Source organism: Tyto alba, unplaced genomic scaffold (assembly GCF_018691265.1).
Source record: "Tyto alba isolate M040663 unplaced genomic scaffold, T.alba_DEE_v4.0 Super-Scaffold_38, whole genome shotgun sequence".
Taxonomy (NCBI): Eukaryota; Metazoa; Chordata; class Aves; order Strigiformes; family Tytonidae; genus Tyto; species Tyto alba.
In genome coordinates, this window is record NW_024881313.1 from 21449950 (window position 1) to 21463016 (window position 13067).

General features: G+C 36.0%; 1 protein-coding gene across 5 annotated transcripts in view; it reads left to right on the forward strand.

Moving 5' to 3' along the window:
* Positions 1-13067, forward strand: part of MLLT10 (MLLT10 histone lysine methyltransferase DOT1L cofactor) — a 141420-nt gene that overhangs the window by 98393 nt on the left and 29960 nt on the right. For all 5 annotated transcript variants that reach the window (XM_032991623.2, XM_032991624.2, XM_032991619.2 and 2 more), the window contains one exon: positions 5366-5544. In XM_032991623.2, the coding sequence (XP_032847514.2) occupies positions 5366-5544 (179 nt within the window). The remainder of the gene's footprint in view (positions 1-5365; positions 5545-13067) is intronic.

The window sequence follows — 13067 nt, forward strand, 5'->3', positions numbered from 1 at the left end:
GTGAGTTCTGTAACACTGCTTATGTGTGGTCTTTAATGAATGTGTGATCAAGTACAAAATAATGTTGATCACTATAGCAGGTGGGACTAGCTGAACAGAGGAGTAGACTATTTTGGTAGCTACGTGGGTGAGTTCTGATCCTTCACCCCTCACTCTGAATACGTTTCTCAATGACTGTAGATAGCTGTAAATCAGGATCATGAACACAGGAATGGGAGTAGGCAGAAGAGATTGACTAAACATCTTTTGCTAGCTGAACTGTCAAGGATTTGGGGTTAATTTTGACAGAGTTTGATAGCAGACCAGGTTTTTGCTGTATATGAAAATGATGTGGCCTTGTTCTTACATCACTGATTCATCATATATGTGACATTGCCATGCCGAATTGTGTTCCTCAATCATATGAAGGTTCTTGTTGAGTATTTATTTTGGTCTTTGACTATAAATCTGATCTATAGAGTATTTTCAAAGGGAATAATTATGGCAGTCTGCCTTCTGACAGTAGGTGTGAAAGTAGAATAGTTGTTCCATTTTGAAAACGCGTGTACCTGTATTTTGTATCTTCCCTCCTCCCTTCCATCCCCAGCGGTGTGTATTCTTTGGGTATTTTGAGTCTGGGAGATTTTTTTCCTTCTACCTCATTATGGACAGGACACAGAATGCCCTTCATGAAAGGAGGGCATTGACTGTTGATCTGTGACAGTCTGCTGTGCCTCCATTAAGAAAATGACCCTCAGTCACTGGAAGAGAGGGAAATGCTGGCTTGTTATCAGGCTGCAGATCAGTAACTATCATTTCTGCGCACTTCTAGAACTGTTACTGCAGAATCTTGTAGAAACCTATCTGGAAGTAAAGTCTACCACTTTGCTCATCAGCAACAGGAAAACAGCTTTGCTATTTGATTCTTAGATTTCAGATTTCTTCATGAAGGAAACAGGTTGGCTCTAGCATCCAAACTGTATTTTCATTATCTCAGATGAATTGAAATTTAATGTTGCTAGCTCAGCAGTTTAAAACACAACTTTCTTCTAATTTTAAACAACTGTGTCAAAATAGCCTGTTTTTATTTGCTTGTGTTTAGCATTAAATTCACTTTTGCTTATGTCCATATTACAAAATAACAAATAGTGGGATAGTTCTTCTAGTATTAACATTCTACTGGAATAGAACATGTTTTCTTGTGTAACTATATCAATGTTTCTACATATTTAGTTGCTAATTAATGGACTGCTTCATTCAAAGGCACTGTATCATTTTGCTCTGTATAGAAAATTGTCATGGTTTTCAGGGGGACTTTGTGAGATCACCACAGGAAGTGACGGTGCTGAAAATGCATATATAGCTTCAGTTTTTGTAAATAAATTTTTGCTCTTATAACTCAAAATATCCTTTTATTTCTGTGAATTCTACTACAAGTCCCTTTGAGGTTGTTGTCCCTGTCTCCCTGCCCTGTGTTTAACTCTCCTCCTCCAGGATTGCAAGTTTACATTTACAAAAAACAGCTCTTTGACCATATACTGCTTATTCCTTAAGTTTTGGCAAAATCTAGGATCAGCAACCTATGACAGATATCTCACATAATTTCCTCTTTTCACAATTGTTGCAAGAGTTTCAAATTACTGATTTAAAAAAGAAAATACAGCTTCATGGTAGGGAGAATATTTTCCTTGCTTCCTAAGGAAGCAGTCTGCATGTTGTTTCTCTTGATTTTGGCACACAATAAGCTTTGAGTTTATTGTCCAATTTTGAGCAAACTTGATAAAGGAGTCTAAAATATTCAAGTTCATGTAATAGGGATGGACAGCGTTTGGCTACAAGAGTAACCACTGCCTGTTTTTGTCTTGTGCTGAACTAGGTGATCACCAGCACAGGAAGGCAATGTAAGGGAACTGAATAATGTAATGGACTGTAGTACTAGAAAAAGAAAAGAACTGAGGATTTCATTGATACAGAAATTATGGTGAGAAAGCTTAGTTCATTGGTGTCTTTTGTGAGATGCAACAGTGGTGAAAGCCAGAATTTAATCTGTTCTGTTAATTCTGCACATGAAGCTACTTATTTTTGAGATTTTGGATAACATCATTAAAATTGTTCTGTGTGCCGCTTGGTGTATGTTGCTGCACAGCTAGTTTTAACTTGAGGCTATGTTGTTTTTCCACTGTTCCTGAAGTTCTTTTATTTCCTCTATTATCTATTTCGTCACTGATTGTCAGCAAAAAGAATTTTTTTTTTTTAAATCTGCATAATCTGAAGTGTTCCCTGCTCTTTAGTACTGCCCTTCTGTGCTAAGAAGGCAGTTATTTGTCGTCTAGAAACGTGTTGGGTTTTTTTTGTTTGTTTGTTTGTTTCCAATTGCCTTTTTGTTAAACCTTTCACTCCAGCAATGCAGGCTATTTGTGCATTTTATCTGCCAGAATCAGAAACCATGTTCTGCAGCTGTGTTAGCAGTGTTATACATAGTCAGACTTTACCTGAACAGTGTTACATGTTCCTTTCCACCTGTGGCTGAAGAACTGTGTTCTGTTTAAAGTGCTGAAGATTGTATTTAACTATGCTGTTGATGCCTCTGCAAATTACACAATGTGGTTTATCGCAAGCTATAGCTATTTGGCTTTTCAGTAACATGGGAAGGACTTCGAAGTGGTTTGTTTGTTTTAAATATTAATGTGGTTTATAATGATTTGTTCAGGCTTTCTTTATTATTCCTTCTTGATCCAGAAAGTGATTTATCACTCCCACAACCTTAAAAGGACAACTTGATGTGTTTGAGACTTTTTAAATATGTACTTTCTTGGCTTTCTAATATGATATGCACATAGTTTTTATACAGGTATTTTTGAAATGGTGTGAAAATTAAGGATTTATTTGTATGTTCAGCATACAGTTCTTATTCAGATGCTTGCATGGAGTAGTATCTTGGTTGCATGACTAGTACCAGAAGGTGCATGTACTTAATGTATTAAGGTATTGCTCAATGGTAATACTTAGCCCAAACAGAGTGTGCAGATAGGTCATACTTGTCCTGTATTTTGCAACAGCAACAAATAGTGTGTGTTTTTACTACTACTACTAGCAACAAATAATAGCTTACCTCATTCCACCAGCAAACTAGTTTACTGCTTGTCTGTCTTTGAAATAGTTTTATGGCTGTGATTTTATAATTACATGCTTGTATTTGAGAATTTTTTTAAGAGGAAGAATAAACCTTTTCACTAAAATAGAAACAGCAGAAGCTCTGCAGTTATTAAATATGTAAGATTTGGAAAAATTAAGAAAAAAAAATCTATAATAGCTTTAAAATTTTGGAGGAGCTTTACCTGTCTGACAAAATTTCTTCCTTTCTTACTACTTGACTCTCACCAAACATTTTGTTTTCTCCACTCATTATCACTGATGTTTTATGAGAGTGATAGCATTTGTGGTGATGAGCTCTTACGATTTAATCATAGGTGTTGTGGTATTTCATGATTTTTACCCTTAAAATTCACAGTTCCTGGAGCCAGATAGTTGCATAAGAATCTCATATTTTCCAAGAATTTTTGTACATTTAATTATTTTAATGCACTCAAAATATAAAGGGTCAAAAATCTCATCCTTTATTATTAATTTGAAAACTCTGCTTGAAAGCAGATTGAAAAAAAATCTTTTGAGAATCTGGGGAATATTTCAGTTTTTGTGGTTGTAATTATATTGCATTTATGAGTAGGCTCAGTAGCAAGGCTGTTTGTTAATCATGTTCATTTTGGTGGTGTGTAGGGACAAATCTAGAGCAGGATCCATATAATTTATTGTCTAGTTAGATGAGGCAGATATAATTGGAGGAAAAAGTGTTCAGTTTGTTATGACCTGAGTATCTTAACTGCTAGTAATGCCATAACTGTAGACTTTTGGGATGGTGACCAAAAAAAAGGGAACATGACTGAGGAAGGTGTGCTAAATGGAAAAAGATACGAAGGTCAGTAGGAAAGTGGAGCTGGTATGGCATTGCACTGAGATGAAGAGATTGGGGAGATGACGACAGGAAGTTGCTAATCTTGGTTAGACAGGGAAAAAGTGTTGTTGGAATGTGTCTTCAGCTGTTTTTTCATATCTTCTTTCTCTACGGGGTCTGGCTGCATTTCCCTTCCGTTTTTCTTGACAGTTAATAGAGACAGGAAATTTAAGATGCATCAGTGTTCGCATATTATGTGTGGGTTTGGATGATATTAGTCTCCCTTGACTGCCAGTGTTCAGAGGGATTGCTGGGTGGCAAGTGGTGTTTTAACATTGCGTATCTTCTTATTGTCACTGCCGTCTTCAAATCATTATTTGTATGAGTGACAAACTAGCTCCACCCTTTGCCTTCTAACTGGCATTTCAGTTCTGTTGCTTTTTTTGATCTAACCATGTTCATTCTACTTCTGTTTACTCCCTGTGGCACTCTTCCTCTAACTGCAGTTCAGTGCTACCATGCTTGATATTCCTTGGCCAGCTGACAGCTCACTTATCTAATGCACGTGGAGCCTAACAGTTTCATAGACAGGTACTACTTCTTGTCCTGGGCTTCTGGTCAGTAGGGTTTTTTTCCCAACCTATATAATGAACTTTACCCTGCATGTAGATGAACAGAAGTAATGGCTTCACAGAGGAGTATGAACTCTTCCTATTTAAATTGCTAACATACAAGTCTGACTAATATTAACGTTTTTAGTCATTTACTTGATGGCTGTTCTAGCAGAAATGTTAGTCAAGCATTCATAGATCATGGATGGCGCTTTAGTTTGTGAATAAACAAAATACCACTAGTTCTACCAGCAAATCTGAGTACTTTGTCCTCAGACTTGCTGTCAGTATTTTTCTGAAAGTACACAAGCAATCCTTAGTCACCAAAATTACAGTTTTGGACAAATGTATGCTGTTTAGAAACATTTTACTTTAAAGTTAAAAAGTATTTTTCCATTTGTATTGTGTATGTTCAGTTATATAGCCCAATACTTCATTCTTTATCTACTTAATTTTTACAGTAACTCATTGAAAAAACAAACTCTAATAGCAGACTCAGTTGAAGGCAGGTATTTTAGCCAAAAATTCTGCTACTGTTAATATTTGAGCAGTTTGTAATGTACATAAATATTTGATTTATCACATATGTTTTACAAAAACTTAGAACTGACTCAATCTGTGTTCCCTGAGCTGTAGAATATCAAATGATGAGAGCACTTTTATCAGCTTGGTTAGAATTTCAGCACAGGAGCTTCCTGCATTATGTATTAAGTGATCTTGTTTGTCTTGATTAATTTTCTACTGCATATTTACATGGTTACTAGAAAACAAAGGGAGGATGAGAGAGAGAGATGCATGTAATTGTTTTTGTAATTTTTTTCAGGTATTTTTAGCAGCAATGATGTAGCAGTATCATTTCCAAATGCAGTATCTGGCTCAGGATCTAGCACTCCCGTTTCCAGTTCTCATTTACCTCAGCAGGCTTCAGGCCACTTGCAGCAAGTGGGAGCTCTATCACCTTCAACTGCGCCTTCTGTAACTACTGTTGTTGCTGCAACTCAGGTAAACTATCACAAGAGTTTAAGATAGCAAACCATGTTATTGACCTGCTTATTTACAATGTTAAAAGAAACAATAATTTGTTTGGAAAATAGGTTAATAAACATTGCATTTATTGTGAAAACATTACAGTGGCTAGAAGTTCCCCCTAATATTACATAGTCCCATCTTTGTAGAGCACATAGATTTTTAAAAATGATCTGTGGAAGTATGTAATAAGAATTGACTATATTATGACTAGTAGCATAAATGCTGGTTACAGTTCATCAGTGCTCTAACCAATGTCTGTTATCAGAACAATGTTTTAAGAAAGAACTTAAAAGAGGAAAACAAACTTTTGCATGTTTCATGCAATAATGCTGGTATCAGTTGAGGAACAGAAAGATTTATTTGGGAGATTTGACAAATGGGCAACCAAAGGTAGCCCTGCCAAAGAGATGGCCTAGGCTGACATCTTGACAGCAAATGAAAGTTGACATTTATGCTATAGTTTTGTATTTAAAAGGTCATACAAATGAAGATATGTTGTTTGTGTTTGATGGTGAAGGGAGGAGGGAGGCGTTAAAGGAGTGCAGAAGTCAAATTAATGGTCCAGAAAAAATATCTTTATGGTAGTATTTTGTGTGAATTTAAGTTCGGCAAGATTGCATTTATCAAGGCAAGAGAGTACAAGGCTATAGTTGTAGAGCGCCACCATGATTAGAGCGTAAGTATGAAGGAATACTGTACTGGACGTGATTTTATACTTCCTGTTTCTTGTATTTTTCATTTTCTGATGGAAATCTGTTTTACAATTAATGTATCAAATATATGTACATCAAAATACAAAAATATAAGCAATCAACTTTTAAGTTATTGAGTCTACAGTGATTTAAGTTAGTGGATATAGCCCTGAAGAATTAAAATCAAGCTTAATACATACATACTTATGTGTGTGTACATGCACACGTGTGTGTGTAGTACATGAATAGTAGACGTACTGTGTGCAGGCCAACATAGAATACATTTCAGTACCAAGTAACACTTTGTTGTTACAGGTGACAGTTTGTATTTTTGTCTAATTCTTCTGGATTGGTTTCCAAAAGAAATAAGGCTTGCATTGTGCCAATGTGTCTGTGTGACTTCTGTCTTCTAATATTGGAACTTGTTGGACAGCTTCACACAAAATTGGGTGACATCTCTGTTGTAAAAATTGGTAGTAACTATTTTAAAGAAATGAAGTAAAAATATGATGCTTTGAAGAGCAAATATAGCTTTTGTGAGGGCAAATCACAGGCAGTTGGGAGTAAAAAAAAAAAAAAACAAACCAACAACAAAAAAACACAACCAAACAAACAAAAAACCAAAAAAAACCCCAAATCCGAAAACTCAAAAATAATACTACACACAGTAGTTCACTGAAGACGCTTAAATTGAATAGTCTGGAAATAAGGGGAGAGGTTGTGTCATAGTTAATAGCAGATCAAAAGATTTTTTAAAACACAAACAAGTAGATGCTCAGTTTTCACGATAGAGAGGTTTACCATCAGAGTCTTGGAAAGATCAGCCTTACGGCCTTTTGTACAGCTCAATATATTCATAAATGATCTAGGAAAAGGAGGAGGAACAGAAGTGAAGTCTGCTGATTGTGCTAGGTTATGTAATGAGCTATTATGAAGATCAGCTGTCACAAACCGCTGAAAGACCTCACCAGCCTGTACTGACAAGGTGGTAAGAGGGCAAATGAAATAAACGCTAAAAGGAAAAGGCAGTTTCTATTCAAAACAGATACAGTAGATATCAAAAAAGGTATAAGAGCAGCCATGGTAGTGAACAATGTCAAGGAACAGCATCTTTATAAGGAGTGAGTAAATAGTATAGGACGCTTGACTTGAAAAAGAGACACTGAGATGGGAATAAGACAAAGGTCTGTAAAATCACGAATGATGTGGAAAAGTTAAATAAGCAAGAATTGTGCACTATCCTCTGACACAGTTTAACAAATGCAAGTAATAAACAGATTCAAAAAGCAATGGGACAGAGCCCTTGCTTAGCAAACAGGAACAGAAAGACCATAGTACTTTTTCCCTCATATGACAAAAAGGTGAAGTATACCCTCTAGGAAATGCACTTTCTCTTAGTGTTTAACTGAACTAGAGAGCTCTTCATAGGTTAAGTGCTTAAAATTCCTGTCCTTCCTTTGGCTTTGTTTTTTGGGAGATGTGTTATTTGGTTTTGTTTGTTTGTTTTTTCTACCCAGAGGACTCCTGTGTCTTAACTCAGAACCTAACTTATTTTCAGGGGATCATAGATTTACTTGTCAGGAACTTATTCACAGATACTACCATTTAAAGAGTCTTTTGGCTCTGAACTATAAAGGGAGGTTCAAATGGTGAGAAGTTTTGGTTGACAGCCTTAAAAAAGGAACTGCTGTGTTTGCACAGAGAATTAATGAAGTCCTATGCTGCTTCAGTGATTATAGGACTACACTTTGGTAACTAGTGTCTGCTAGTTGAAAATTGGTGAAGGTATAGTCTTTTCTTTTTTCTTGTATCAATGGTGCCAATGCATAAATTTGAACTCAGTCCTTCGATCATGTGAACCATTATACAGGTATTGATATTTCAACCAAACATCATGCCTCAGATAAGCTGTGTAGCATGACATGTCTGTAAGTTATGCTCTACAACTAAGGCACTTATATTTATCATCCCAATCGTTTTTCCCTTTTGTATTTCCTGTTTTTGCCATTTGCAGTTATACTGACAACTTCCCTTTTTGTCTGGCATCCAGTAACATCCAGCAGGTTAGTCAATGGAAATTTCCAGTGGAGGCCAAATTGCTTTAACTGTCACCTTTCTGGTTTTTTACCCTGCTGATATATCAATTTTGAGAGAAACTTCCTACAAAGAACCTATAGTGGCAGGAGGTGAACAGTTAGTTGGCTTTAAGGTCTATGGACACAGTTCTTCCTCATTCATGGGGACAATGAGATTACAGAGTACTTTCTAGCATGGAGGAGAAAGAAGATGGATGTCTATTCTGAATTTTAAAATATTAAATGCTTTCATGTCCTGATTGAGGTTTAGGATTGGTGCTATTTCTGTCATTGCACCAGTCAGATTAAATGCTTTTCCCTAACTTTCAAGGCTTGAAAATACTGAGCAGGTCTCCCCCCTGGAAGTGTCTTTGATTCACACTAAGCCGTGACAACTACCTGTAACATGCCTTTGTTTTCCCTGAACTCTGGGAGTCTTTTTCAGTTTCAGTTTATGAGATCCTTACTAGTGCTTGAAGAGACTCAGTATTTTACTGTGCAGTTGTTCTCCAATTCAAGAGAACCATTCCCCACCCCTCCCCCTTGCAGTTATCCTAAACAATTATACTTCAAGGGTTAGGGTTTACCTACTTAGTTCTGCAAACTTTCATCAGAGTACTTTGTCTGCTTACTGGGCTCTTGTGGATGTATTCTCAGTGTTTACCCACCACTTGACCATGAAAGTCTTCAGATAACGATGTGCTAATATATTTTTTCTGTAATGTTCTAATTAAAAGAAAAACATCCAAGATCCTAGATGTGCATACAATGGTTATAAGTTAAGGTAAGCTTGTGCCTCTATAGTGGATAAAAAATAATAGTTAAAAAAGTAGGTTTTATTTAAACTCTTAATTAAGAGAGTAAGTATGACCTGACCTTCGTTGCTCAGCTGTTTGGTCAGGAAGGCAGATGTGCAAGTGGAATAGTACTAGAAATTGGAATAGCCTCAGAGATGTGCTTCTAAGGTGCACTCCTCTAAGATTTATGCTGTTATGTTTTTATAGATCTCTGTTGGGCATTTGTAAGTGTGATTTTGGAGACATCATAAATTTGTAAATTCTTGATGAACTCTTTGCATGCTTTTTTGTTTGTTTTTGTTTTGTGTTTTTTTTTTTTTATTTTTTTGTTAAAGTTGTTAAGAAATTCTAAAGAGAAGGTCTTGGAAAAAAATATATTTCCATAGAATTAGTCTCAAAATTGGCTGAACTATTTTGATTAGGAGGTTATGGTAGACATCTAAGATAGAAAATTTTGTTCACAGTGTTAATAAAACTTTTAGGCAGGTGAAAGCAACTGAGCTAAAGTGCGAAAATCAGATAATACTACCATGCCTTTTGTTATTTTTTAATGACTGCTATGCCCATATAAAACTTGAGTGATTAAAACCCTCAAGTGCTGCTTTTTCCTGCAACACCAAACAGAACAACACTGATTTTAAATCTTAAAAAACCAAAACAACTTGAAAATCCTGGATTTTGATTATTTCATTATTGTCTAGTATGATAGTTCCCATACAGTGTTTTTTGTTTGCTTGTTTTTAAGACAAAAACACAGTACGGGCCTTGTTACAACACCTCTTCTTTTGTGTCTCATTTTCTTCTCTCTTATGCCACTCATAATTTTTATTCCAATCTAATAAATCCAGAAGAGATTATTAGCTTGTGTTCCATGCTGTGCCATAACTGAATTTAAATGCTCGTGTTTCTCACCAGGTGGGAATCAGTGGTCTAGTAAAAATGCTACTTGCTGGAAATGCAGGGGTTTTTTTCCACATCCTGTTCCTGTTTTTTATGTGTCTTGGGCATAGCCTCAGATAGGTTACACTGCTTAATTCAGTGAGGCTTTATTAGCATAACAATGCCTTTAACAATTGCAAGAATATAGGAAAAAAGGGATAGTGGAGAAGAAGGTACAGCCCACACAAATATTTGCTCCTGGTTTTCTGTGAGTTCATCCTCTTGACATGTTTGTCGGTACTGCCTGTTTTGCATGTAACAGCAAATTACTATATACCAGACTACTGTCTCTTCTCTCAGAAGCATGTCTAACTTCTGCATGAATATTAATGTGTGCTTTGTTGTTGAGAAAAATCACTTTTTTGCATTTGAATTTTGAATATTGTCTTAATTTTTCCCTGTTAAGCCAAGTCACAAGTTGCACCACTCCGAGGTCCTATGGTCAGTTTTTATCTTGAAGATTTCCTTGTGTGTCATGATTGTAGCAAAAATGTTTGTCAGTCTGTTATGTTGTTCTGTAATAGTTTGCTGTATTGCTCTTTGGTAAGTTATTCTTAGTGGATAATGTTTGTTCATAAAAAAAAGTGGTGACCTGGGTGCCTCAGGATCTTTTGGTATTATACAGCAGGATTTGTGTTCTGCTCATCAGGAAATGGTGGTGGTTAGATTCAAATAAATAAATAAATAAATTTTAATTTTTACTTAGCAGATTTAGTATTTTATAGTTAAATGTTTGCTACTTTGGTTGAGATTGAGGTTGAAATTAGTTGAGCTGTCTGCTCTTTTTGGTGGTTTAAATGAGTAAAATTACCCTACTAGTGCTCTGTGGCCATTTGTTTCTGGGGCCTTTGCATTCCAGGATCCGACTGCAGAAATGGAAGTGCAGGTTTCTGACTGGGTTTTCTTCTCGTTGTTGTTGATTAAAGCCATCTCTTGGACTGTATTCCTTTTAAGAAAAAAATGCATCTGAGTATCTTGTAATCTTATTTCAATAGTATTTTAATGGTAGTTGAAATGGCATGTAGTGGTTTCTTTAAGACATATAGCATTTTATTATAAACATTTGTAGCTCATCAGCTCTTTGGTGCTGTTATTGTATGATCATTGTATGTAATATATGATCATTGTAGTTATCTAAGTTTGTTCAGAAATTTTCAGGATTTATTATTTTTCTGGAAATCTAATGTGATCAAATCATGACTTTGTAGTTTTCCTTCTCCCATGTGATGGTATCTGTCCTCTTAGCAACTCTAATCACATTTGTGAAGCAATTTCAAGCAATACTGCACGTACTTGTCACTAATGTGTTTTACAGATACAATCCAAAAGATTATTTTTTCATTCTTAGGACAGAGAGAAAAATGTTTTTTGCTAGTGGATTCTCTTTTCTTTTTTTTAAGCTATTTTTCTTCCTCTGCACCTTCTGTTTTGTTTTCTTCCTAAGTTCCCATAAAGTTACTTTATGCACTGTGCATTTTTTGCCACAGAAGCAGCTAATACAGGGAAGGAAAAGGACAAGAAGTACCTGTAACAGCAGTACTTAAGTCTTTCACAGACATAGGGAGACTGAATAGTTGCTGTTTGTTACTCTTTCTAGTCCAGAATTTATTTCTGATGACATGATAGTCCACTGCAACACTGTGTAATGAACTACTGCATCGGTGGTGGAGATGTGATAATTGGGAAGGTAGGTGATGCTACTCAGTTGCAATTCTAAGTGAAGTAAGTTTGCTGTAATTACTTCTGTTATCCCTTCTGAAGTTGGTTTGGCTTTAACTCCCCTTAGGAGCAGCAGAAAAACAGCAGGGTTTTCTTTAGCATTCATATAGTAGTGGTTATCCTCGTTTGTGTGATCCAGCTTATAGAGGGAGATAAGGCTTATTTTTTTTCCAACAGATTTGGAGTTATTTGTTAATGATAGAGGAATGTGAGAGTTCAGGAATCCTGAATTCTTTTCAGATTCTGAATGTAGGGTACCTGATATTTCAGATGCTTCTGTCCTGTGGTTTTTATTTTCTCACTTTCTGAATTAGTCTAGTCTTAGGTCTCTGAGTTTTCTTAGCTCTTATCCCTATCAACAGAGAAGTTAGGAGCAGTTTTGAGAGCAATCTTATTTGTATCTTCCAAAACAAGGATGGACTTATGAGGGAATATGAGTACATCTTCAACAAATAATTTTTGCTGAAAAATCAAGTTGAGAGATTTTTTGCTAGTCTTCTGAAGGCGGCTTTGGGCATATTCATGGGATAGTAAAATGCATATACCTGATTGATATCGCTGCCAAGTTTGCAGTTGTAGCCTTGAATTATGGATGTCATTCTGAAAATCAGTATGTTCAAGGAGGATACACCTCTGTCTGCTTGTTGCCCAGTGTTGCTCAGGGAAACATACCCTGTTTCCTGGTTTGGTTTTTTGTTTGTTTGTGGTTGGTTTTTTGGTTTGGTTGGTGGTTGATTTTTTTTTTTTTTCCTTTAGTTAAATATTCAGCTCAAAGTAAACATGAGGAAGGGAGGAATGTTTCAGGCTAAGCATTGAAGTTTGCTAGAGCTGGACAGGTGAAAGTGTAAGTCCATTTAAAGGAAATTTCTGGGCCATCCTCTCTGTGCCTACACTAGAAAATGGCAGGTCTCTTAGCTGTTAGTGTTTAATGAATTTTTCTTTGGGGAATAGAATGAACACGTGAAAAAAGACAAATTGCCCTCAGTTCTAGGACATTGGGTTGTGACAGTGTTGAACTTCGTGTAACCTGCACACTAGATGGTTGGTTGCTTAAGTGAGCTTCCTGCTTCCCTCTGAGGTATGCAGCACAACTGTGCATAATGGCCGAAGTTAAGAATTTAGTGTAATACTCTTGCAGACACATTTGGATCAGAACATCTTGAGACTTAAAACTAGAGGCTTCAAAATGATCTCAACAAACTTAAATTTAAGCAATAATCCTTTCTCATAATGCAAAGGAACTTTTCCTAGTTAAGTTCAATTACATTTGGCAT